The sequence below is a fragment of the Palaemon carinicauda genome, chromosome 45 (assembly GCF_036898095.1).
Source record: "Palaemon carinicauda isolate YSFRI2023 chromosome 45, ASM3689809v2, whole genome shotgun sequence".
In the NCBI taxonomy this organism is placed as follows: Eukaryota; Metazoa; Arthropoda; class Malacostraca; order Decapoda; family Palaemonidae; genus Palaemon; species Palaemon carinicauda.
Genome location: NC_090769.1, coordinates 19,682,753 through 19,710,356, shown reverse-complemented (window position 1 = coordinate 19,710,356; position 27,604 = coordinate 19,682,753). Strand labels below are relative to the sequence as shown.

General features: G+C 45.2%; 1 protein-coding gene and 1 long non-coding RNA gene across 6 annotated transcripts in view; one reads left to right on the top strand and one right to left on the bottom strand.

Moving 5' to 3' along the window:
- LOC137634931 (uncharacterized) overlaps positions 1–19,944 on the top strand; it is a 35,493-nt gene extending 15,549 nt beyond the window's left edge. The window contains exons 3-4 of the long non-coding RNA XR_011042593.1: positions 336–504; positions 19,749–19,944. This is a non-coding gene — a long non-coding RNA (uncharacterized lncRNA). The remainder of the gene's footprint in view (positions 1–335; positions 505–19,748) is intronic.
- LOC137634929 (zinc finger protein 143-like) overlaps positions 1–27,604 on the bottom strand; it is a 54,816-nt gene that overhangs the window by 784 nt on the left and 26,428 nt on the right. For all 5 annotated transcript variants that reach the window (XM_068367488.1, XM_068367492.1, XM_068367489.1 and 2 more), the window contains exons 7-10: positions 18,825–18,943; positions 10,575–10,706; positions 10,031–10,222; positions 68–253 (exon numbers count right to left, since the gene is read on the bottom strand). In XM_068367488.1, the coding sequence (XP_068223589.1) occupies positions 68–253; positions 10,031–10,222; positions 10,575–10,706; positions 18,825–18,943 (629 nt within the window). The remainder of the gene's footprint in view (positions 1–67; positions 254–10,030; positions 10,223–10,574; positions 10,707–18,824; positions 18,944–27,604) is intronic.

Here is a 27,604-nt window from a genome sequence, read left to right as displayed (position 1 = left end):
GTAAACATTTCTGCAGCCAACTTTATTGTGATAATAAAGTTTACAACAAAATAGAATTGTTCCATACCTGAAGTGCTGCTAATTGCGAGGGGTCTGTCAGGACAAGAATTCCATTGCTACTTTCATCTAATTCTAAACTGGTTAGAGTTGATCCCTGACCATCTTGTATTAAAGTTTCACCACTGAGGTGGACATTCGTCACTTCTACTTCATCTTCAAGAAAATGGGAGTCTAATATTGTGTCTGGAAGAATCTGAAACAAAAAAAAATATCTTAACATTTTTTTCTAAAGTCAATCATATATGGTCTTCATTAATATACACATTTTATTCCAGATTGTTGGCTAGGTATATGCTATACCTCTCAGAACCCTTTCCATAATTGGGCACACTTCTCACTTGGGCCCTCAAAATTTATGGAACATGTAGAACTCAGGAACAATTTGGCATCATCTTGAACAGCACTGGATATGCACAAATGTATCCTTGTATCCTTAAGTTCCAGGCAAGTAAAAATGGTATTTTCATTTTGAAATAAATTTTTAAATATACTTACCTGGTAGTTACATATATACTGCCTCATTTGCCTGTGTTCCTTGAGAGACCCAGCGATCCCCCCAGGGGGCTGTAAAAGTCTCTGTGGGCCTGCCACATGGTCCTTGACCTTAACATGACTAGACCAACACCCTTGCTATCCTGGCATACCCATGGACAATGATCTGACCACCTGACCCCAAAATACACTAAAAACACACCATAAAAACTAACTTTGACTTGCATCCCAGACTGTGGAAGGCTGCAACAACCTTCACAGACAACCTGTGACTTGCATCCCAGACTGTGGAAGGCTGCAACAACCTTCACAGACAACCTGTGATACCAAGTTCAAGAAAAAAGGCAAGGGTATATTATAAAAGGTTAGATGCAGTAGTACCTTCTCCAACTACGACGCCGGAGGCAACATACGGACCCAGGGAACAACAATCCTCATATTGGGTCTGTACCTCTTTAAGGTAGCAATCTGCGAAGATTGACTTACTTCGCCACAATGTCGCCTCCAAAATTGATTTCATCGACTTATTGTGTCTATAAACCAAAGTCGCCACAGCTCTTACTTCATGTGGTTTGACCTTGAGGATTGGAAAGCTTTTCTCGTCACAGTTCTGGTGAGCTTCCCTTACTAAATCTTTAATAAAGAATGCCAGTGCATTCTTTGACAAAGGTAACGAAGGCTTCTTTACCGAGCACCAGAGGTTATCTGCCTGTCCTCTCAGGTTTTTGGTCCTCTGCAGATAAAATTTTAGGGCTCTCACTGGACAAAGGCCTCTCTCCTTTAAATCTTTAATAAAGAATGCCAGTGCATTCTTTGACAAAGGTAACGAAGGCTTCTTTACCGAGCACCAGAGGTTATCTGCCTGTCCTCTCAGGTTTTTGGTCCTCTGCAGATAAAATTTTAGGGCTCTCACTGGACAAAGGCCTCTCTCCTTTTCCAGTCCTACTAAGTGAGATAACCCTGGAATGGCAAAGGATCTGGGCCATGGTCGCGAAGGATTCTTGTTCTTGGCGAGAAAACCTAGCTGTAGAGAGCAGACTGCATTATCTCTATTGAAGCCCACCTTTTTGCTAATGGCTTGCAATTCTTTTATTCTCTTGCCTGTAGCCAACGCAACCAGGAGTAGGGTCTTCTTAGTAAGATCCTTCCATGCAGCCTTGTCGGAGGTTCAAACCTGCTCGAGGTTAAAAACATCAGGACTACATCCAAATTCCAAGAGGGGGTTGGGTTGTCCTTCCTCTTAACGGTCTCAAACGATCTTATGAGGTCCGAGAGAGCCTTGTCTCCTGACATGTCAATATGTCTGCGACGGAAAACGAAGGCTATGCATGCTGCGGTATCCCTTGATGTTCGATACTGCCAGCTTCTCTTGTGTTCTACTGCCAGTTAAGTTAGAGAGGTACTGGAAGAGGAAATGTTAATCCTGCACCATTCTCAAAACATGTCCCACTTAAATTGGTACACCTTGATTGTGGACGTCCTAGTTCTCGCGATAGCTCTTGCAGCTTCCCTCGAAAAGCCCTTCGCTCTTGTCAGCTTTTCGATAGTCGAAAGGCAGTTAGATTGAGAGTGAGGAGATTTTGATGATATCTCTCTGTGTGGCTGTCTGAGTAGATCGTTCCAATACCATAATGCTCTGGGGATGTCTACTAACCACTCCATCACTTCCGTGATCCAAGGTCTCATGGGCCAAAACGGAGCCATCTGGGTCATGCGGGCGTTGTTCGACTCTGAACTTTTTCAAGACTCTGTCTAGGATCTTGAATGGGGGAAAGGCGTACATGTCTAGTCCTTCCCACTCCATGAGGAAGGCATCCACTGCCACTGCTTCCTGGTCTGGGACTAGAGAGCAATCAACTGGTAACCTCTTTGTCTCCTGCATCGCGAAGAGGTCTATTGACAGGTCTCCCCACAGATTCCAAAGCCTGCTGCACACCTCGTGATGTAGGGTCCACTCTGTCGTGAGAACTTGTCTTCCTCTGCTGAGAAGATCCGCTCGGACATTCTTCTCCCCCTCTATGAAGCGTGTTATCAGAGTAATATTTCTCGCTTTCACCCACAGTAGGAGATCTTTTACTGCCTCGTAAAGGGAATCCGAATGAGTGCCTCCCTGTTTTCTGATGTAGGACAACGCTGTGGTGTTGTCTGTGTTGACCTGAACTAACTTGTCCTGGACTTCCTCCTGGAAGTGGATTAATGCTAGATGAATGCCCACTAGTTCCTTGACGTTTATATGCCATTCCTTCTGATAATCTTCCTACAGACCCGAGATCTTGCCCTTCCCCAGTGTTGCACCCCTGTCTGATGCGTCTGAATACAACACTAGGTCGGGGTTCTTCTGTTGAAGTTCGAGGCCTTCTAGGAGTTTGTTGGGATCGTCCCACCAACTCAACTGATTCCTGATTCCCAGAGGAATCGGAATCCACATCTCTAGGCCTTGGTCTCTTGTCCAATATCTTGACAGATGGAATTGCAGTGGACGTAGATGAAGTCTTCCCAGGGATACGAATTGCTCGATCAAGGAAAGGGTCCCCAGCAGACTCATCCATTCCCTCACCGAGCAGATCCTTCTGTCTTGGAAATGCTTCACCTTTCTTAAGCATTTCAGAATGCGTTTCGGGGCTGGATTGATTGATTGAATTAAAGTTAGAAAGCCCAAAAAACCACTGACTGAATCCTCATCCCCAGGTAAATGATGTCTTGTGAAGTTGTCAGTTGTGATTTGGCCAGATTTACAACCAGACCTAGCTGTTGCGTCATGGACATTGTAACTCGTAGATCCTCCAGACACTTTTCTTGTGACCTGGCTCTGATTAGCCAGACATCTGGGTACATTGATATCCTTACCCCTTTTAAATGTAACCAGCGAGCCACGTTCGACACCACTCGAGTGAAAACGTAAGGAGCCGCGCTTGGTCCAAAACAAAGTGCTTTGAACTGATAAGTAGTTGCGTGGTGTACAAATCTCAGAAATTTTCTGTAGTTCGGGTGAACTAGGACGTGTAAGTACGCGTCCTGCAGATTTATCGACAACAACCAGTCTCCTTGGCTGGTGCCTACTAGGACTGACACAGATGTCTCCATAGCAAACTTGACTTTGCTTACATACTTGTTCAGTGGACTTGTGTCCAGAACGGGTCTCCAACCCCCGAGTTCTTGGGAACCAGAAAAAGTCTGTTGTAAAATCCCTCCGACGAAGGGTCCTCTACACTTCTTTCGCTGCTTTTGACAGCATCTGGTTGACCTGCTCTTGAAGAGGTGCTGCCTTGCTCCCAGAGTATGTCGTAGTCAACTCTAACAGCTCTGGCGAAAGAGGAGGCCTTCTTAGGAAGGGGATCTTGTAACCCTCTTTCAAGACATCGACTGTCCAGTCGTCCGCTCCCCTTTGGCTCCACTCTTGCCAGTAGTGGGATAACCTGGCTCCCACTTGTGTCTGGAGGTTGTAGAGCATACTTTCTGGTTTTTGGTTGCTGCTTTGTGTATTTACAAGGTTGTCCTCCAGCAGCAATTCTCTGTTCTCTGACTGCCTCTGGAAAGGGCCCTCCCATGAAAGAGCTTCCTTCTGGTTCCTGGCTAAAAAGTTAGCCGGGAGGACTTTCTTCGCAGTCCTGGTAATAAGATCTTGCGTCGCTTGTTGCGCAAGAGCTGTTGACAAGTCCTTCACTACATCAGAAAGGAAGAGATGATTATTTAAAGGAGTATACAAGAGCTCTGCTCTTTGAGCGAGAGTCAATCCTGACAACAGGAAAGAACACAGCATGGATCTCTTCTTAATAACCCCTGCCGTGAAAAGGCGGAGAGTTCGGCCATCCCGTCCCTCACGGCTTTATCGAGACAGGTAATAAGGTGCATCTGCGTCTCGTTCTTTTCGTCTGTGACATCTGTGAGAGCTCCGAGAGTCCAGTCCATCAAGCTGAAGACCTCGATTGTTCTGAAGATGCCCTTCAGCAATTGATCCATCTCCGACATGGACCACATCACCTTAGCTTTAGTCATGGCTGATCTACGCGAGGCATCAACAAGTCTGGAGAAGTCCCCCTGGGAGGAGGCAGGAACTCCCAAACCGAGAACCTCCCCCAGTCTCGTACCACATACTGGATCTAGAAGCCAATCTCGTAGGGGGGAAGGAAAAGGTTGTCCTTCCTTGTTCATTTCTCTTGAGAATCCAATCGTTCAGAGTCGAGAAAGCCCTCTTGACTCATTTGGCTAGCACCGTTTTCTTGAAAGAGGACTGTTTCTGGGGTCTACCCTTCAAAAACTGCGAGGGCGGGCTCCGAGGTATAGCTTGCTGAAAGTCCTCCGGATATAAGTCCGCCAGAACTGCTAGTAATCTTTTAAGATATGCTGCATGAAGAGTTTCCTGCGTTTCCTCCTCTGAGATCTCCTCTATAGGGTTAGCGTCCTCCATGCTGCGAGGGAGCGTCATGCACGCTGCGAGGGAGTGTCATGCTTGCGTGCGTCCTGTATGCTGGGAGGGAGCATCAAGCTTGCATGTGTCATGCAAGCGTCCAGCATGCTGCGAGGGAGCGTCAAGAATGCGTCCTGCTCGCGTGCGTCATGCTGCGAGGGAGCGTCAAGATCCTTGCTGCCTCCCGTAACGCATCCAGATCGCTGCAAGGGAGCGTCCATGAGCGCTGCAGCTTGCCACGAGTCCGTGTCTTGCTCGCTGTTCGCATCTCGCTTCGATTTTATTCTCTTCCTAGGTCTGTTGATGTCGTTAGGTTCCTTCTTGCGAGCTTCCTCTGTTTGCGATTTATAAACATCAAACAGGGACGTAATGGACCGTTGAAGCTCTGACAGGCATGCTGCTTGCGGTGCGTCCTGCATGCGTCCAGTCTGCTGCGAGGGAGCGTCACAATCCTTGTCGTTTCCTGTAATACGCCCCAATCGCTGCAAGGGAGCGTCCACAGTTTCGGAAATCCTTGCTGGGGTCATCTGGCGAAGAGGAAGTGAAGTCCCTTGCGACATCTACCAATCCGGGGGTGGGGGAGAAGCGTGAACCGATGTAAAGTGCACGTCTTCTTCCTCCGACGAATTATGCGTCCTACAGAACTGTTTAGGCGCGGACACGTCTTCTTCCAACAGGAAGATTTCCGGAGAGCTCCAATTGCTACACGAAGGTTGCTAGAACTTAACGGGGACCTATGTCTCTTGAGAGGTCTTGATTGAAGAAGTAGACGCCAATCGCGTCTAGGTCTTGCGTCCTCCGAAGAAGACGAACACTTCCTCATCTCACCTTTCCTGAGGCGAGGGGGAGCGTCCTGGGATGCGTCAACAGGATCGCTCGAGGGGACGTCCGTTCGCTGTTCAACATCTCTCACCTCCTTTATCCTGTCGACTTCCCTTCTGCCAGGGGTTGGGGAGCATGGAAGAGGTCCAGGGCTAGGAGAATGGCAGACACGAACGGACACAGCCTCCACTGCACTATCACTATCCCCGAACTTGTGTTGCAAACCACGCACTGTCCCCCCACATCACTTCCTTATCCAAAGTAAGGGATTGCACTTTCACTCCCAAGGCAGAGATCGCAGCGATAATATCCTTCAAAGAAGGCTCACTTACCTCTGACTCCATAGGAGGGTCTGTACTATAACCTTAAGATCAGGATCAGGAATATTAGTTTTATGCAAATTAGAAAGGACTTAACTATCCGAAGACCTATTAAAAAGAACACTTGATGATCTAGCTCTCTTAAGTCTGTCCTTTTCCAATCGCCTAACATAGCGATCATACTCTTTCCACTCTCTCTCAGATAAACTTTCACATTCATTATATATGTCATTAAATTAACACTCATGCCCTCTGCAACTCTTACATATTGAGTGGGGATCAAGCGTAGTCGAAAAAACTAACAAAATCTATCTTATGCAAGTGAAAAGTCAATAGGGAAAATCCAAAATCCGTGAAAGCCATCAAGAAAAAAACCAAACAATGGGTACTTCACCAAATTTGTAGACAAAGCAAACCCACAACGTGTAGCAATTTTCTGACGTGTTGCTGGAACGACGGCAGGGAATTTCCGAGGACAAATGGGAATGGTTCCAGGTACCTGGTTAGAGGGCGCACAGGTATGACCACCTGGCCACCTGTCTGCAATTGCCGCGAATTTTGAATTTCTGCCGTGCGCGCGACGAATTGGCGGGACTAAGCTATACATATGTAACTACTAGGGAAGTTAGCGGGACTAAGCTATATATATGTAACTACCAGGGAAGTTACCTATTTAAAAAATTCTAGTTTATTGACAAAGAACCTAATTTTAAACTCAAATAAATAAATTGTTATACCTTCATCTTGAAGCATTAAAATATTCATTTTATTAAATAAGCTCAAATATTTTGCTCATGTAATTAGCAAAAGTAGGTTATTAGAATCAAAATGGTTGAAATTTTACAGTAATTTCTGGCAGGTGGGAATTTTCACCTTACTCTGCCATATTAGTTGGAACTACAGGTGAGATAACAAAATACTTGTTTAGATATGGTCTGTTTTACCATAGATATGCAAATTGAAATTATTTTTGGATTCTTGTGTCTATGTAAAACAGCATCCAACACAGGCTAAAATATAAGGAAGGCAAAATTTTTGTGGATGCTCAAAGATTTATGAAACCTGTTCAATATGCCCCTGCGAAAATGAATCTTCTGGTTTGTACAAGGCTTTCTTTTAAAAGTATTAATCAAAATTAGTTAGCCATCCATAAATTTATTGCAAGAACTACTACTTATAAGGATTAAAATTGGTACAGTTTGTGCATTATGATGATCAGCCTTACAATTCCCTTGTTCATATACAATTACAAAACTTTGTCCTTTAATAGGCCTATACTTTAAACAAAATTGGTCATGGCTATTAAAATTGTGACAAGGTGATGGTAATTAATGCTGGGTGGTAGGGAAGTTATACCCACCTTACAGATCACTGAGCCCTCACTTTCTTTTCAGCCGCTGCATTGTATAGACATACTTTTAGCACCGTCCTTCAACAGGCCGTTTTAATCTAGCCTTTTTCCTTTAGGCACTGTAATTGTGTTTGCAGATAGTTATCGGTGAGGGATATATAGAAGATGGGAAGGATTTGCAGTGGTTTCACTAAAACTAGTTGGTGACAGTTTACTGGGCAAACCTGCTAATATCCACATTCTTATTTCTGTCAGATTGCACTCCTGCACAGAATGCTGTTTGTTCCCTAGCTTGTGTGGTTGTGCAACGGCGAAGACAACGTTAACATAATCCTAATGGGGTTTTCATTTATGTACGCTATGTGACAACAGAGGTTTTACTGCTGCTGAATGGTCTTCTTATTCCTGATAAGGTGCTTCGGATGTATGGCCTGGTTGTGCTGCCTCTAAAAGGACTTCCGGTATCCCTCAACAGCTGCAATATCATTGCCCTCGACAACCCTCAGAAGGAGAAAATTCTTATCAAATTCTGACGGTCAGAATAGAAGGTTTCCGCCCTACTTTTCCCCTTTCTGGACGAAGTCCAAGAACACCAATTGATAGTTGTCTACACCTGACAACTACCATTTCTTTACCTGTGAGAGCAACAGTGCTACTGCTCTAGGAGTCCTCTCGACTCTCTTTGCTGAAGAGAGTCATCTCAAAAACCAGTTGACCACTGACTGAGGACATTGTGGGTTAAGCACTCAACAGTCAGGGTTCCAGAAAGCAGGAAAGTAGACACTGCCTCCTTGTTCTCTTTGATGATAAAATCATTGGTTCTGAATAGGAAACCCACCAACCCCCCACCAGTAATTTAACCATGAGGTGGCTTGCAAAGAGCACTTCTAAGCCCGTTCCACGTTCGCACTATCTGCCGCAGAAAACTTCACCAACAAGGAGGAGAGCTTGTCCAAAGGTAATTCTGGATCAACGCCAGAATTGCTGTATATAGAGGGAAAGAGGGCAGGGCATCGGCTACTTTGAAATCAGTGAATTTGTCTCGCTTACTTCCACCACCTTACAACAGGAAGGGGGTGGAATTAAGCAAGACAATCTCACCGATCTCAAAGATAGTGATTCTCCATCCACCTGTGCATAGGCTCTCTTCCTGGTACCCCCAACCCCCTTGACCAAGGTAAAAGCTAGCTTAGCCTTGGTTGGTCTAGAAGTATTGTACCCATTTAAGGAAACCTGTAGAAGATAACCACTCTGGTAAACGTTTCCTTTCCCACAGGCAAGAAGGACAAAAGACACCTGTTGCTAATGTAGAAGGATCATTCCACAAACAGAAAGACTGTCCCTCACAACAGCTGATGAAGGGTATCCATCCCTTGAGTGGGAAGGTTGTCTGACACCTTGAGAAATTTCTGCAAAGAAATCCGCTGACGGAATACTCCCGAGTATCAGCCAAGCGCTGGTGAGAAGCTGAACAAGAGGCGGCAGGTGCTGAGGGTACTCTGGGAAATGGCACAAGAGACTTTGGTAGATCGCCAGTGAGTTGGAGGGAAAGATCGTAAGAACCCTTGGAAGAGGCAGCCTCACCCTCACCTCGTGTCCCTTGCCAAAACACAAATAGTAGGTGATTCTTACAAGGAGGCCTGGTAGCCCCAAGGAGGGCCACAGTTGACGACGTACTGCATCAGCGGAAAGACCCCTGCAGAAGAAATCTGAGCTGCTTCTCTACGGGCAACAAAACTCTGAGAGTTAAAGCACCTCCATTCTTACCCGATTGATCCCTGGAGGTGACCAACCAAGCAGTCGGAGTGACTGGATCAAGCCACTCGAGTATGGAAAGATTCTCAGGAAAACTAGAGATGAACTAGTGGACAAGCCTAATCAGGACCAAACCTTATTGCCATCCAAAACATAAATCAACCAATCGGGCACCAATCAAACTAAGACTTGTGTAAAAGCTGTTCTTTTCATAATGACTCGTTATAAAGATATGTACATGGTACATGTAAAGGTTTTTCATGAGCACTTATTTCAGCTGATGTCCTGATGGGGGGATATAAGGATCCACTGCTAGTCCAGTCTTCTATTTGTGAATCCGGTGGTCATATAGAGCAAAATGGATCATGGAAATGTAAGGGTTATGCAATATAAGGACCTGAAGTAGCTCTAGAGTAAAAGGCTCTGGTAGAAGCAATATACTCCCATCAGTGCTGTGTACTATCAGAAACCTACTGTGGCACACTAGAACTGCCTAGGGTTTGTGAATCAGGGCAGTTTAAGTTAGAAGCATTGCCTGTCTGAAGCCTCATAAGCCTTCTATAAAACAGAACAGAAAGACAAAGGAAATATGACATATCCATGCCTACATAGCTGCCACCAACCTCCAGGTGAATTCAGTACTTACTAGAGATGGAGGCATTTTGCAAGGAAAGAAAACTTGTAGCTGTTAACATTTAAATACCTTTGAGAGAGAAGCAATGTAAACATTAGGTGAGTAAAGAAATAATAAACTATTTTTATAAAAAATTCAATTTTTCTAATTCCACTTGAAATTTCCCTTTGTGTAGAAACCAAACGTACCCGAGGTTCTTTTTTTATGTCTAAATCTGAAGTAATACGGACAGTTTTTGTGTTGGATGTTGTGGCTGGAGTTAGCACTGCAGTTCCCTCTTGCGTTCCACCCTGGTCATCAGTTAAAAATCCCACTGGAAGACTTTGACCCATCCATATCAATTGTCCTTCATCATTTTCAATAATATTGTGAGCAGTTTTCTGTAATAAAAAGAAAAAATAATTAGCCACAATATTTTGGTATTAGAGGATTGATATACAGTACTAATATCAGGTCAAAACAAGATATATAAAATTAAAATCCTACCATAGTCAAGTATATTACTCATTAATTGTATTACTGACGGATAAAGATTTTACAATGGATGACCAGGGCCTATCTCAGCGAGTCTTGCTATTTACCCATTGTTTGCTCATATTTAATTGGGAGTGAACACTGTGATTTCACAAGTTTATTTTCCATAAGAAGACAGAAATGTAGGAGACTGTCCAAATGAAATGGATGAATACAGTAAGTAGTTTCAAAGAATATGAATAAAAAAAAACTACTTACCCGATGCACATTTAAAGTAGAAAGCTGCCTATAAAAGCGACCACACTGTGCACAATAATAGCTTTTCGGTTGACTATGAACCATGTGGTGTTTGTATAAAGATGAATATTCAGTAAACCTCTTACTGCAATTCTGAAAAATCAAGTCAAATTAGGCTCACATTAAAAACTATACAGTATACTGGATTTGCTAAGGAGTGATTGTTTAAACCATGTAACATTTTAAAAAACTAGCCATAATTTGAAACCAACACATATTTGGAAAATGCATACAATTCCTATATATATTATAACACATACAATTCACAGTAACAATCTTTTAACAATTTCCAGGCATTTAAGTAATATATTTCTAAATCATCCTAGGATGTTATGCTTTTGCTGTAACTTGCGTTAACTGGTAAGAGTATGCAAGAAAATTTGACTTACACTAAGTTATATATTTAGGAATAACAGTGCATGACTAGGTGAAAAAAGACCTTTTAGAAGGTAGATTGCTTAGCTTTGCTACCTCTGCTATATAAACTATGCTTTAGCATAGGTTCTCTTGTTAGTTGTCTATAGAGGGATTATATGTGATACAGTAAATGAAAAATAATTTACCAAATAATGGTCATGTGATTAGCACCAATTGCCTATGACTTTGGGAAAGACTCAAACACAACTTTTGGGGGATACAACACTATTTCTATATCAGCTGTTAAAAAGTCTTTTGCTTATTACAGTATTTTTCCATTTCCCTTTTAGCTAAAGATGTTTCCTTTGCTTAACAAAAAATGTACTGTAATTTTTTTTATGATAATGAGTATTTTATTGAAACCTTTTCTTTTAATTATTTTGTTCCCATTAATTTCTACTCTATTGCTAGCTAAGAATTGGTGACAGAGTCGAGATATGGCTCTAGTATAAGAGAGCTATAAAGGAAAGGTAAAAATAATTAGTACAAAGAAAAATCTCTTGAAAAAAGGAGAAACTAACATTGTTATACAAGCAACTTTTCAAGCCTTTGAAAATAGTGGGGGAGGGGGGGGGAAGCATGCAAAACAATTAAGTTTTGAACCTCACTGATCCTAACAGACGGAACACCGCGAGAAGGCAACAAAATATGCAAATATGATATTTTGATTATAAAATAAATTTTTGAATATACTTACCCGGTGAATATATAATAGCTGACGTCTCCGACGGCTCGACAGATTCCAAAAACTCGCGAGCGATTGCCGTGAAGGTTGCGGGTGTGACCACCAGCGCCGACTATCGGCCAGATACCGCATATACTTGTAAACATCTCCAGTTCTTCTCAGTCCCCTAGGTCTCTATCGGGGAGGAAGGGAGGACCTTTAATTTATATATTCACCGGGTAAGTATATTTAATAATTTATTTTATAATCAAAATATCATTTTTAAATATTAAACTTAGCAGGTGAATATATAATAGCTGAATCACACCCATGGTGGTGGGTAGAGACCAGTTATTCAATTATTCAAAAAAACAGACTTAAGTATAGGTACCTGGTAAGGAAGCAGACTCTGATTATTACTCTGCCTCATTAGTCCGCTATCCTCACGAAGCCCAGCGATCCTCTTAGGATGCTGAAAGACTCCCAGGATCTGCTATAACCAGGGTGAACACCCCTATAACAGGACCTCATCAATACCCTTAATCTGGGCGCTCTCAAGAAACAATATTTTGACCACCCGCCAAATCAAAAAGATTGCGAAAAACTTCTTAGTCTCCCGTACAACCCAAAATAAGATTAAAAATTTCAAGAGTAGATTAAAAGGATATTGGGATTAAGGGAATGTAGTGGTAGAGCCTTCACCCACTACTGCACTCGCTGCTACGAATGGTCCCAGTGTGTAGCAGTCCTCATAAAGAGTCTGGACATCTTTCAAGTAATATAAAGCGAAAACCGACTTGCCTCTCCAAAAGGTCGCGTCCATAATACTTTTAATGGGTCTATTTTGCTTAAACGCTACAGAAGTTGCTATCGCTCTAACTTCATGAGCCTTGACTTTAAGTAAATTATGATCCCTCTCACTTAATTGAGAGTGTGCCTCCCGAATCAAAAGTCTAATAAAATAAGACCACGCATTCTTAGACATGGGCAAAGAGGGCTTTTTAAGGGAGCACCATAAAGCCTCTGAACAACCTCGTCGCGGTTTAGTTCTGGATAAACCAAATTTAAGAGCTCTAACGGGGCACAGCACTCTTTCAACTTCATTCCCCACAATCTCAGAAAGACTGGGGATTTCAAAAGATTTAGGCCAAGGACGAGACGGAAGTTCATTCTTGGCCAACAAAACCAAGTTGAAGAGCGAATACTGCTTTATTAGCGGAGAAACCGATGTTCTTGCTAAAAGCATGTATCTCACTAACCCTTTTAGCCGAAGCCAAGCTCACCAAAAAAAAGTGTCTTGAGGGTAAGATCCTTCAGGGAGGGTGAATTTAATGGTTCAAACCTGTCTGACATAAGGAACTGTAGGACCACGTCCAAGTTCCAAGCAGGAGTCGAAATATGACGCTCCTTGGAAGTCTCGAAAGACTTAAGCAGGTCTTGGAGATCTTTGTTATTAGAAAGATCCAAACCCTTATGCCTGAAAACAGAAGCTAACATGCTTCTGTAGCCTTTAATGGTGGATGCAGAGAGGGAGCGACCGTTTCTCAGATAAGGCAGAAAATTCGCAATCTGCGCTACAGAGGCACTTGGAAGAGGAAATAGAGGAGGACTTGCACCAGTCTCTAAATACCAACCATTTCGACTGATAGGTCCTGATGGTAGAGGATCTTCTAGCCCTCGCGATCGCTCTAGCTGCCTCCTTCGAAATCCCCCGAGCTCAAGAGAGTCTTTTGATAGTCTGAAGGCAGTTAGACGAAGCGTGGGGAGGCTTTGATAAAATCTCTTTACGTGAGGCTGTCGCAAGAGATCCATCCGTAACGGCAGACTTCTTGGAACGTCTACCAGCCATAGAAGTACCTCTGTGAACCACTCTCTCGCGGGCCAGAGTGGAGCAACCAATGTCAACCTGGTCCCTTCGTGAGAGGTGAACTTCTGCAGCACCTTGTTTAGGATCTTGAAAGGTGGAAAGGCATAAACGTCCAGGTGAGACCAGTCCAGCAGGAAAGCGTCTATGTGGGCTGCCTCTGGATCTGGAACTGGAAAGCAGTAAGTCGAGAGCCTCTTTGTCAGTGAAGTCGCAAAAAGATCTATGGTGGGTTGACCCCATGTCATCCATAGCTTCTCGCACACAGTCTTGTGCAACGTCCACTCCATGGAGATGACTTGTCCTCTTCTGCTGAGGCAGTCCGCCCAGACATTCATTTTCCTTGCACAAATCTCGCCAAAGGAGAGATGTTACTTGCCTTAAATGGAGTTCCTTCTGATCCGTGGATCAAAGACCCGAGCATTCCAGACTGTCCAGTGGAGCTCCCTAACCCAAATCCGATGCATCTGAAAACAACACATGGTTTGGGTTCTTGATCGCAAGAGAAAGACCTTCTCGAAGTCTGATGTTGCTGTCCCACCAAGTCAGACATGTCTAGACTGAGTTGGAGATTGGGAAAGAGATACTCTCTAAGCCCTTCTCCTTGTTCCAAAGGTTTAGGTGAAATTGGAGAGGGCATAGGTTGAGTCTCCCCAGAGAGATAAACTACTCCAGCGATGAAAGAGTTCCTACGAGGCTAGTTCAAACTCTTACAGAGCAACTGTTTTTCTCTTGCAAGTGAAGGACTTTTAACAGAGCTTGTTCCATTCTTGTGGGAGACGAAAAGGCCCGAAAAACCAGACACTGTATCTCCATTCCCAAAAAAAGAATAGTCTGGGATGGGGTACTGTAAGTTACGACTTCTCTACGTTCACTATGAGACCTAGCTCCTTGGTTAGGCCTAATGTCCATTAGAGGCTCTCCAGACAGCGATATAATGACGACGCCCTGATTAGCCAGTCGTCAAAATAAAGGGAGGCTCTGAATCCTCAAAAAATGTAGAAAGCTTGCTACATTTTGCAAGGGCCTTGTAAAAACAAGAGGAGCAGGAATGAGGCCGAAGTACAGTGCTCGACATTGGTACATTACTTTCCCGTCCACAAACCTCAGATGTTGTTGAAAGTTTGGATGAATCGGGATGTGGAAGTATGCATCCTGAAGGTCGAGAGAGACCATCCAGTCCCCTTCCCTTACTGCTGCCAAGACAGATTTGGTAGTTTTCATCGTGAAGTTTGTCTTGACAATGAACACATTGAGCGTACTTACATCTTAAGTACTCCTGCAGTGAACGTGGCTGCCAGATCATTGGAGCCATCCCTGATAGCCTTGTTCCTGCAGTGAACGTGGCTGTCAGATCATTGGAGCCATCCCTGATAGTCTTGTTCATGCATGACATAATTGTGCAGCAATACATTGCCAGCTGGAGAGACCTTCTTACTTAAGGCTCCCAGGGACCAATCCAACAAATAAAAATTCAAACGCTCGAAAAAACTCCTAACAGGAGATGGTCTAGCTCTGAAGCCGACCATAAAATCTTGGAGCGTCTCATGGCCAGGCGACGGGGAGAGTCTACGAGGCTTGAGAAGTCTCCCTGGGCAGAGGCAGGAACCCCCAAGCCGAGAACTTCTCCCGTGTCATACCAGACGCTCGCTCTCGAAGCCAGTTTAAAAGGAGGGAAAGCAAAGGCTGTCTTCCCCAAACTCCTCCTGGTGATCAACCAGTCTCCTAGCAAACGTAAAGCTCTCTTAGAGGAGCGAGAGAGCACTAGCTTAGTAAACGAAGGCTTCGAAGTAGCTAGGCCTAGCGTAAACTCTGACGGAGGCGAACGCAGTTACAAAATGGTCCGGAAAAAGATCCTTAAAAATCAGCATTATTTTTTTAAAGTCCATAGAGGGCTGAGCAGCTTTAGGCTCCTCTCCGTCTGACAAAGTCCCCAAAGGAATATCAGTAGGAGGGGGATCAGCAACTTCCTCATCTGAAGGAACCTCGTCCGACAATTGCCGAGTCTCATGAAAAGGAGAGACCTGCCGCGGCGACAACGCTTGACAGGCAATGTCAACAAGCAAAGGAGCAGCAGTAGCAGTAGAGGAAGCGACGTCACGCCGCTGCTGAAAGGACTGAACTCCTTGTGACTGACCAACAACAACAACAGAAGTTGATGGACGCTCGACGTCACGTCGGAACTGCCTTGACTGCATAGACTGAGCAGTCAAAACAACCTTTGACTGCGGTGATTGACGCTCAACGTCAAGTCGAGGCAACTGAGCCGGTTGGCGAACGTCCTGAACGTCAACACGAGACTGCGGCAGCGGCTGAACGTCAACACGAGACTGCGGCAGCGGCTGAAAGCCAACACGGGACTGCAGCGAGGATCCATGTCACGTGACTGACGTGAAAAACTACTGACATCACGTTTCAAAGCACAAGAAACTTTAGCACTAACGTCAAACGGACGAGTAAAAGCTCGTTTGGGCGGCTGACGGCCAGAGTCTCGTTCAGCGTAACGGCGATTCGAAAGCGAAGGATCATCGTGAACCTGCTCAACGTCATACTCCTCTATAAGGGAGGCAAGCTTAGTCTGCATGTCCCGCAGGACAACCCATTTAGGATCAACGGGAGTCGGAACGGGCCGAGACGACGGTAACGTCTGTGTTGGCAAAACATTGCCTTTACCGCGACCCTCGGACCCCGTGTTATGCTTGCGTTTAATAGGCGAACAGTCTTCCGACGACTGCAAAGGGTTAGAGCTGTCCCAATGGCTACAGCCAGGACGCTGGACCTGTCCTGAAGGGACTGACTTTCGCTTCAAGGGTCTAGAAACCTTGCGCCAAGGTTTCTTTTGCGAAAAGTCTTCAGATGACGAGGAGAACACAGTCTCACCCGTCTTATGGTAAGGGAGATCTTGACGAGAAACGTCCGATACCAAAGAGGGAACGTCTGTACTGTACGTTGTTTAAAGCCTCTCGTCCCCTTAAGTCCTACGACATTACTTCTCCCTGGTGCAGGGGAGCCTGAAAGAGGTCTCGGAATAGGGGAGCGACAAGCACGAACAAACGAACCCTCCGCAACACAGAACATGTTTTTGCACTTACTTCACTGATATCGTATTTTTCAATAATTTCACATTAGGCATGAATAAAACTGATTTCTACCTGAAGCACGCAATTCTCCCTTACATCAAAAGGTTAGAATTGCGAAATGAGTCGCATAATGTAAGCACATTAGTACAAAATGAAACACACATGCAAAAATCAATAAACATATACATATATATCGAATAAAACGGAAATATATATAGTTAAAAAAGGATCAGTGACTGGGGAGGAGACTAAACACTAGTTCACTAAGGACTTCGTTTTCAATCTCTCACCGTACAGAGCCTTGGGACGAGAATGAAAACTAAAACGTTTTATCCTCTCTCCCCGTACAGAGACTTGGGACGAGAGTAAAAAACTGAATCGAGAACAACGTTACTCGCTCCCAAACTCCTTGTACAGAGACTTGGGACGAGAGTAAAGATCGTATCGTTCTCTCTTTCTCTCTCTCTCTCCGTCTCTCTCTCCCTCTCTTGTCACACACAAGAGAATGGCCCACTCACCCTTCGTCAATAAACAGGTTATTTGACCAAAGGAAAAAAACTGAAAGGACTAAGAAATTGAAAATTAACAAGTTCCTTTAAATTAGTATCTAAAACACTTCAGTCTGAAAGAATGAACAAAATGTCAAAATCGATTTACTCTTTCTGCAAAGTGAAACCGTGATTCTCTCTTTCTCTATCGTAACGATAGAGCGCAAACTGCGTAGCATAAATAAACCAAACGTTAGTTCATCTTTGAAAAAACAGCACGAAGACTATTCAAAGAATATATTTCTTAAAATATTTTCTAAAAAAAAATATTCATTTCATAGAGCAATTGATTTAAACTTAACAAAAATAAAAGTTGAATGGGCTCAACGTTGTTTAACTTCGTTTTCCAAGTTAGGACCGCCTACAAGGAATAGGTAAAGGCCGCAAATAAACAAAACATAAAATTTATTTGATGTTTAGTATAAATGGAAAGCTAATCGAAGAGGCCTAATAAAGGCGGGTGAGATATAAAATATATAGAGGAAAATCTATAAATATCAACAAAAATTTATAACGTGATAAAATAATTACTAAAAGCCTTAAACACACTTCCGTACACTGAGGGAAGGGTCGGCCATCTTTTCTCTATGGAAAAACCAGAGATAAAAAAAAAAAACACAAGGGCAAAACACTTTTTCTCTCCTTTCAAAAGCATTTCTTTTGAAGATAGTATTGAATAATCCAACACGGCGAAAGCAATAAAACCAAAACCAAGTACTTCACCAATTCGGTAGAAAACTCGAGGTCATAAAGCGAGTGGAACCAACTTGTCGAAAAGACCGACAGAGAAGAACTGGAGATGTTTACAAGTATATGCGGTATCTGGCCGATAGTCGGCGCTGGTGGTCACACCCGCAACCTTCACGGCGATCGCTCGCGAGTTTTTGGAATCTGTCGAGCCGTCAGCTATTATATATTCACCGGCTAAGTTTAATATTTAAAATATTATTATAGGTATTGCAAGTCTCCCAAGCAAAACAGTTAAAAAGAAAATATCAAGGCATGAACTTAAATTTTTTATACTGTTATAAATTAGAATTGTTAAAAATACATGCTTTCATCAATATATCTATACTGTATGCCAAGCCAAATTTTGCTTTTTAACTCACAAAACAATTCCTTTTCAAATTAAAGAACTTTTGTCATAAAAATAACAATAATAATAACAGGGCTCATGAAAATTCTTTTTCAAATTGTAGAACCTGTCATAAAAATAACTAAAGGGCTCATGAAAATTACTTGTAATATAGTACAGTATCATAAAATTTATGAAGTCAGGCTTGGTAATTATGCATTGTCATCAATACCTGAGAAAACACTGGCATGCCAGATACTTCAGCTTTGCTTATGAGACACAGGGCTAGTCTTTTAGTCATACCTTGGGGGAAACAAGATGGCATTGTTTAAAATAAAACACAGTTTATTGCAAACTGTAATGATAGTGTCACTACCTTAGCATAACTTTGGGCAACATAGTAACCTTGTACCAATATTTTATCTCTGGGATAAGCAAATGGACTATATATACTTGAAAACATTTACAAACAAGCTAGGCTATACAGTACTAGACTACTGTTTCAATGCTAAAAATGAGCGAGCGATCTAAAAGGCCAATAAAAATATCCAGTTATGACATACCCCAATTGAACAAACATACGGTTTTTCTCCAGTGTGAATTCTGCAGTGATTTCGGAAATTGGTTGCGGATGCAAATCTTCGACCACATCCTTCATACTGGCATTCATAGGGCTTTTCACCTAAAATGAAGAAGGTATTAATACAAAACAATCCCTTAACCCTTTTACCCCCAGGCTATTTGGAAATTTCGAACCCTTAACCCCCAGGGGGTTATTTTTTTCCCAGCATATTTTGCAGTATATATTTTTTTAAATAGTCCTAACAGCCTTAATTTTTGTCATAGAGAGGTCAGGTTGGTCTCATTCTCTAGGAAAATGCCTGAATTTTCTCAAAAAATTATCAAAAATATGAAAAAAAATATTTTATAGCATTTTTTTGCAAGGACGTACCGGTACGTCCATGGGGGTAAAGGGATGGCTTTTGTGAAACGTACCAGTACGTCCTTTGGGGGTAAAAGGGTTAATAAATTATGAAGAGATAATACAGGGAAAGGATGAACAAAGGATCAGTCATTTGACATTTTTTTTTTAAACACATGTTCAACTGATAATAAAACTTATAACCATTTATCACACTTATCCACATTGTTGTGGTGCTCAAATATCTCTAATCCTGCAAGTTTCATGTAGCCATTAAGCACCTGTCTCACTTTTTGTTTAAATTAGATGTGAGGCTGAAATATTAGCAGGGTTGGGATGTGGGAAGTCACTGTATGAGTGATGTTTGTATGAAAAAATTATAAATTCTTAAAGTAATTTAATTTGTTCTCAACCTTACAAATAGGAAGTACTGTATAAAATTTCATATCACACCCTTGTTCAACCAAGCTTTCTTCCATTGTGATATTTTTTACAATGTTTTAAACTCATCTTTATAATTTTGTTAAGAGTGATTAAAATCAATTTCTTTAATGTTTATTTTCAGCACATTTCGAGGATCGCGACCATGGCTCGTCAAAAAAGCTACAACTTGGCACAAAGTGATTTTACAAAAAGCAGGAGCTGACTTTACAGTATATGCATATAATCCCTTATTGGGATTCAGAAGTTAACTAATACTGTAATGAAAAGTATAGTATTCATGTAATGAAATGGAAATCTCTCAATAAAATGGATTTTAATGGGCTCCATTATTTATTCCTAAATATTTTCCTTTAGCTTCAAGAATCCTCTATTAATACCACTTTATCCTGCTACGCAGATTTCGTTTAATAAATTTATATTTTTTATTACTATACAAACCTGAGTTCTTTTACTAAAAGATTGATCAACATGAGCCAGCTTCCATTAACATTATCTCCATAGCGAAAAGCTAATGGTTTGTATTGGTCAGAACAACCATCGATTCAGATTTTTAAACTTTCATTTGAGTTCAAAATTGAAGAAAGGTAAATATCAAGAAGTTGGACAACACAGTACTTAAGAAAGGAGGAGAAGTAAATGGTAGAAAGCAATACAGTTGAGGTGGAAAACTAAAAATCCTTAGCAACTGGTTTATTCCGATAATTTTTATTTCTTTTCTCCAATCATAAAATAATTAAAGGTCCCATGATTTTTTTAAACAGCAATAAAATATATTACTTGAAAACAAAAAATATTTACACAGATACAAACCTTCGCTATTTATAGGGTGACTTACTCTTAAGAGGGAGGAAGCTCTACCAACTGGCCTTGGTCATGACCTGGGGTTCCTTCTAATTGATTTTTGATCTAATTAGTAGAAACCCTACCCTCGCTAAAATCAAAGTAGTTACAAGGTAACTCACTGATAGTGGCCTGCAGAAGCTTGTGTGAGAGAGACTCGTGGCTTGTCTTTATGTAAGAACTCTAGGATTCTAAGACATATCCAATACCCTCCCTCTTGAGGTATTGGTGACGTAACAAAGTATTTATTCATACTCAGGATGCACAAGGAAAATGACTCTTACCTGCAGAAGGATGAGGTCAGCTATGCTTCGGTCTTGCGGAGCTGTTTCCCCCGGGGGGAAGAAGGAGAAAGAAAGAAGTGAGCCAGACATTCTTTTCATTCACCCCAGACTAACCCGGGTAACCTCAGCCCTCAACTCTCTGCTACTTGTCCATCAAGGAGCCTAAGGCATTAGATCACTTGTTGTGCGGCCACCACAGGACCAATGGAGAAGGTTTCCATGCTCCTCTGGGTTACGTCTTTTAGGTAGTGGGCTGTGAAGGTCGTGTGACGCTTCCACATGCCCGCTTGCAATACCTGTGCCACAGACAAATTCTTGACCGCCAGAGAGGTTGCAATGCCTCTGATGTCATGAGCTCTGGGTCTGTTGGACAGAGGAGGATCTGGATATACAGTAGAGCATATTCAATTACTTTACTTATCCAGGAGGAAGTAGTATTCCTCGTGACCACCCTCTTAACCTTCCCCGTGCTGACAAAAAGTGCTCGTACATGGGGGCGAGCTTTTGCTGTTCTTTTTAAGTAACACCTCAGACTCCTTACTGGACATAGTAACAGTTGGTCTGGATCTTCGGTTACAGAACGAAGACTCTCTATCCGAAATGGGCCAAACCTGGAGTCCGGCAGACCCGAATTTTGAGTCTTAGCTACAAACTCAGGGACGTAGTTGAGGATTACTTCCCCCCATCTCCTAGAGTGGGAGACATCAGCAGATAGACCATGAAGTTCGCTGACACTCTTGGCCGAAGCCAGAGCAAGCAGGAACACCGTCTTCTACGTGAGGTGGCGATCTAAGGCCTGGCGTAGTGGTTCATAGGGGAAGCCCTTCAGAGACCTGAGGACCCGAACCACATTCCAAGGGGGAGGTCTTAGCTCTGCCTGGGGACAAGTAAGCTCGTAACTGCGTATGAGCAAAGAAAGTTCCGAGGAGGAAATATCGACGCCTTTCAGTCTAAAGGCGAGACTCAAGGCTGAGCGGTAGCCTTTGACTGCCGAGACCGAGAGGAGCATTTCTTCCCGAAGGTATACAAGAAACTCTGCTATAGTTGGAACAGAGGCATCGAGGGGAGAGATACCCCTTCCACGACACCAACCACAGAAAACTGACCACTTCGCCTGGGAGACTGCCTCTGTGGATCTCCTGAGGTGTCCAGCCACTCTTTTCGCAACCGGCTGCGAAAAGCCTCTCTGTGTGAGGAGGTGCTGGATAGTCTCCAGGCGTGAAGTCGAAGCGAGGCTACGGCTTTTTGGAAGATGTTGGCATGTGGTTATTTGAGGAGGTCGGGCTGTGGAGGAAGCTCCCTCGGGATCTCCGTGAGGAGATGCAGGTCTGGGAACCATTCTGCTTGATGCCATAGCGGAGCTATGAGGGTCATTTGCAAGTTGTTGCTTGCTCGTACCTGGTTGAGGACTTTTCTCATCAGACAGAACGGGGGAAACGTGTAAGCGTCCAGGTTTATCCACCGTTGTTGGAAAGCATCTTGCCAAAGAGCTTAGGGATCCGGGACTGGGGAGCAGTACAACGGGAGCCTGAAATTCAGGGCCGTTGCGAACAGATCCACAATCGGGGAACCCCACAAAATCAGGACTTTGTTAGCTATCAGAGGATTCAAAGACCATTCGGTGCCAACTATCTGAGTTGCTCTGCTCATCTTGTCTGCTAGCACATTCTGCTTGCCTGGAATGAAGCGAGCTGATAGTCACCGAGTTGTCCTCTGCCCATCTGAGTATCTCTACTGCAAGATGGTACAGCTGCAGCGAAAAAGTACCGCCCTGTTTGCTTAGATAAGCTACTACCGTGATGTTGTCGCTCATCAGCACGTCTGAGTGCCCCGCCAGGACCTGGTGGAACTCTTTGAGGGCCACAAAGGCTGCACTCATCTCTTGAGATTTAGGTGCTGGTACCTTTCTGATTTGGACCATTGGCCGGAGATGTAATGGTGCAGCACGTGAGCCCCCCACCCTTCTTTTGATGCATCCGAAAAAAGCATCAATTCCGGGGGAGAGATGAGAAGATCGACCCCTTTGCAGAGGTTAAGCTCCGCCAGCCACCACCTGAGGTCCGACTGTACCTCTAACCCTATGCGGACTAGGTGATCCCGGGAATCGGAGTGTTGGTTCCACTGAGATTTTAGTTGCCACTGGAGGGATCTCATCCTGAGGCGACTGTTGGGGACCAGTCGGGTCAGGGAAGAGAGGTGACCGAGAAGGCGAAGCCAATACTGCACCGGGAGCTCTTCCCGACTGAGGAAGGCCTGTGCTATCTCCCTCAGTCTCTGGATCCTTTTGTCTGATGGAAACGCTTTGTGCCTTAGGGTGTCTTATCGCATGCCTAGGTATCCCAGTTCTTGACAGGGGAGCAGTTGAGAATTCTCGAGGTTTACCACAATCCCCAGATCCTGGCAAAACCTTAGAAGCTCGTCTCGGTGGCGGAGAAGGGCCGCCTCCGAGTCTGCCAGAATCAGCCAGTCGTCCAAGTCTCTTGGGAGACCGATGCCGACTCTCTGAGCCCAAGATGATACTAGGGCGAATACTCTTGTGAATACCTGGAGTGCTGTGGAAAGACCGAAACACAGTACCCTGAACTGGTAATGCTTCCGATTGAACATGAATCTCGGATACTTCCTGGAAGACGGGTGAATTGGGATCTGGAAGCATGCGTCCTTCAGATCTAGAGTGCACATGAAGTCCTGGGGTCTTATCGCTTGTCTGACTGTGTCGGCAGTCTCCATCCTGAAAGGTGTCTGTTCGACAAACCTGTTCAGGGCCGAGAGGTCGATGAATGGTCTCCAGCCTCCAGACGCTTTTTTCACAAGAAAGAGTCGACTGTAAAAGCCTAGGGACCCGTCGAGGACTCCCTGGAGGGCGTTCTTCTCCAACATGGACTGGACTTCTGCCCTAAGGACAAACTCCTGTGCGGATCCCTTCGCACAGGAGTTTGATGGAATCGGCACTCTAGTCAGAGGAGGGAGAGGGAGCGTGAACGGGATACAATACCCTGAACGAATCACCTCGACCGTCCAGGGTTCGGCCCCGTGGTGAAGCCAACTCTGCCAGCGGCTTTGCAGGCATCCCCCCACAGGTGGACAAATGGGAGGATTGCCTGTCTTATTGGGACCCGGCCTCGGCCAGATCCCTTCTTACCCTTTCTTTCCTCCACGGAAGGACTTTTTGCAGTGAAAGGCCTGCTTTGCACACTTTTTACCCTGCTGTTTTGGGTCTCTAGCCCTTTTCGGCTGCGGGTTTTGCTGTGCTTTCCGCTGTGGATGAGAGGGGTAAGGTCTAGCTGTTAAGACTTCCACCTCTCTGCCACCCGCTCGACATCCTCGGGATGGAACAAAGAATTGCCCTCGAAAGGAGCATTTCTCAGTCTCGCAACTTCGACCTGAGGGAGATGTCTATAGAGCTTGCCTATGACGGCATCTCTCCTCTTCAGGATAGTGTTGGCCCAAAGGTTCACTACCTGATGGGAGAGGAACTTGATGGCCTGAGTGCCAGACAATAGGAAAGTCTCCAAAGACTTCCTGGAGGACTCCTGAGACAGGTCTTTAGACCGCATCAGTTGTCCTAAGGATCCTAACCAGAAATCCAGCCACAAAGTAGCCTGCATGGCGTATTTCTCCACCTTTTCCTGGTTTAGGATTTCAGAGGCCGAAAAGGAGATGAAGTCCCGTAAGTTTCTCAAAGGGGGTGGCCTTCGAGAGTGCCTCTATAGAGTGGTCGAGAGGCAGCGTTGGAAGAGATTCCCCAAGGATCTCGTAGTACCTCCTCTGAAACACATACGGAGGAGGTAGGAGCTTGGAGGACGAGTTGGAGCAGAGAGAAGAGGTGAACCCAGTTGCCTGGGACACTGCATTCTGTTTGGCACTCTTCAACCCCTTTGACCAGGGCAAAGCTGCACTGATCCTTTGAGGTTTCTGAGTGGCATAGAACTGGTCAAGGACCGTTTCTTTTTCATCTAGAGGGGCTGCCGATGGTTCTGGAAGTCCAATGATGGAACGGATGCAGGCTAGGACCTGCCAGAAGGCGTGTTCCGACTCCTTCCTCTCATCCTCTGTAAGCTTAAGGCTAGCGGCTTCTGGCAGAGCGTCGTCCTCGAGATTGCTCTGCCCTTCCACGTCCGAGCTCTCATCCATAGGAGCTCGGAGTGGGTCGAAGTCACAACTGTATAGACTGGGGATAGGGAGACTACCGGGGAGGTGCTCGCTTCCGGCTGCCTGGGAGGCAGTGGGGAAGGAAGTCTGGCCGAGGATTTGGGGATGGTGAACAAATCCTTCGGTTCCCTCCCACGAGGCCGGAGGTCCTCTGTCCCCAAGAGCCTAAAGGACTCCGTCGGCTTACGGGTGTAATGTAAGTCCATTGCCGTACGGGGTGAATCCTGTCCGGTCGCAGGTCGTGCCTCCTTAGACACTATCTCGACCGGTAAAGAACGGAAGGAGTCTCCATTGGAAATAACCCTATCCTCCTTGGGGGGCGAAGGACAAATCCTTTTCCTTTTCCCCTTTGGCCCGGCCCGTGGCGTCTTGAACTGCAGGGGCTACCCTGAGGTTCATGCCTTATCTCCTCCAGAGGTCTTTTGCAAGGGGATGATCGTCTCCCTTGCCTGAAGGACCCACCTGTACGGGAACTTCCGACCTCCTCATAGGATTGAAGGGACGAGAGGACCCTGGGAAGAGAGGAGGTGACAAGGAAATCCTAGGTATATCACCTAAGGAATGGGAGCGGGGAACGACTCCCTTCATGGCTTGGCGCATTACAGTACATTGAATAAGGTGCTAAGCCACGGGGGGTCACGGGCTCCTGAGGAACTAAGGGGAAGGTCCTTAGGAAAGAATTGCTCCCTGGGTTTAGGAACCTGGGCAGGTTTCCTAACCCTCTTGTGTGATGGAGGCTTCCCTACAGGCAAGATCGGCACAGGGATAGGGTCTGGGCTCAGTCGCGCAAGCGACTGTTGTCTCTGTTGAGGCCTAAGGGGCTCGAGAGACTGATTGTGAGTGTCAAGATGGTCGTGCGCTCTTGCACCGAACTGTTGGTAGGAAGAAGGGAGCTTGTGCGCGCGCCTTTCCCGATTGCGCGCACCTAGTGCGTATAAGGTTGCTCGCGCGCATGGCGTGCAGTGTGTTCTTCGCGCGCCATGATCGCCATTTTGTTTGCGCGCGCCAATTTGGCCGTGTGCGCCAACTTGGTCGTGCGCGCAAGAGCTCTCAGGTTGGAGAGAGAACACACTGCTATGCTCACCCGAAGGTTCACGATAGCTTGTGTTGTGTGAGCGCGAACGATCAACACAACGAGAGTTTGAAAACTCTCGTCATAAAAAGAATGACTCTGGTCACGAGAACCCGAAAGTTCAGCGTGAACTCTGTTGCGTGAACCCGAAGGATCAACGCAACGAGAAACCGGAGTTTCTCTGTCACGATACACGGAAGTGTTAGCGCGACTAGAGTTACGAGAGCCCAAGGAGTTCAGCGTAACTCAGGTTACAAGACCCCGAAGGGTCAATGTAACGAGGAATCGAGGTTCCTCTGTCACGAGATCCTGTAGGATCAACGTGACTGATGGTACAAGAACCCGGAGGTTAAACGTTACAGTCGTTAAAAGAGCCCGAGGGTTCAGCGTAACAGAATCCCAAAGGTTTCAAGTCGCGAGAGCCCGAAGGTTCAGCGCGACGGAGACCCGAAGGACTCCTGCTGTCATGAGAACCCGCAGGATCAACATGACGAGAGCCCGAAGGCTCACGATCACGCCAGCCCAAAGGGTAATCGTCACAAGACCCTGAAGGGTCAACGTGAGGAGAACCAGCAGGTTCAAAAAGACGTCTCCTCACAGCCCGAGGAGGAGAACGTCCGGGGTGGAGAGGGGTTACCCACCCCTCCACTCTACGAACCTCCGGAGAGGAACGTTCAACAGACTCCGCCCGAGGGGGAGACTAATTAAGGTCAACAGATAATTCCTCCGCAGGGGAGGAAAGTTCGCCCGAAGGAGAACTACGTTTATAACAAGGTTCTCTTTCCGCCCCAGGAGGAGAACCTAAAGCGTAAGGAGATTGCCGATGCACAGGGGCAATCTTCTCTCGCGAACGAGAGATATGTTCCCCCGAAGGGAAAGCTTGCCTTGGAGAGAGCCCTGCCACCGCCCCTGGTGGGTTAGCTAACTCCTCGGCGGCGGAACCACTCTCTCGGCCTGACTGACGGGCAACAGCGCCTGTGCCCAGAAGAGGAGGATCGACCTCCGCAGAGGAAGGAGATGACCGCCTTCTCTCTGCTCCCCTTTGGAGGAGTTTGAGGAGAACTTCTTTCGAAGGGGGACCATCGACGCCGTGATGGCCATATAGACACAAGGTCTGGAAAAGAACAGGCGCTCCCTGGGGGAAGAGAAGGAGCCGACTCACTAGGGGAGCCGCCACCTTCGTCTATCCCACAGGGTTGACCTGGCGTCACAAGCCTTGCGCTACTGCTCGACCGTGCCCCGGAAGGGCCTGGTCGAGGATTAGCTTTGGGCAGAGATTTGAGCGTAGAGGAAGCAGAAGCCCGCGATTTCTTAGATTTCGAGGAAGACCCCGAAAGCGAAGATTCGCGTTTAGACTTCTTCCTCTTACGCGCAAACCTCTCCCACTGGGAGGCAGGGCACTCCCTACACTCAGAACAGGTGTTGTCCCGCGAACACCGAGTTCCCCGGCAAGCCGGGCATAAAGGATGTGGGTCCGTCTCCATGGACGACATGAAGGTGCCGCAGCGGCGGCCTTCAATCCCTGGACATGTCCGTGTAGTGGGACAATAACCATACACACAAAAGAAAAAGTAATAAAGTCAAAGCAGTTTGTTTAACTCTACCGAGCCAAAAGCAAAAGTGGTTACT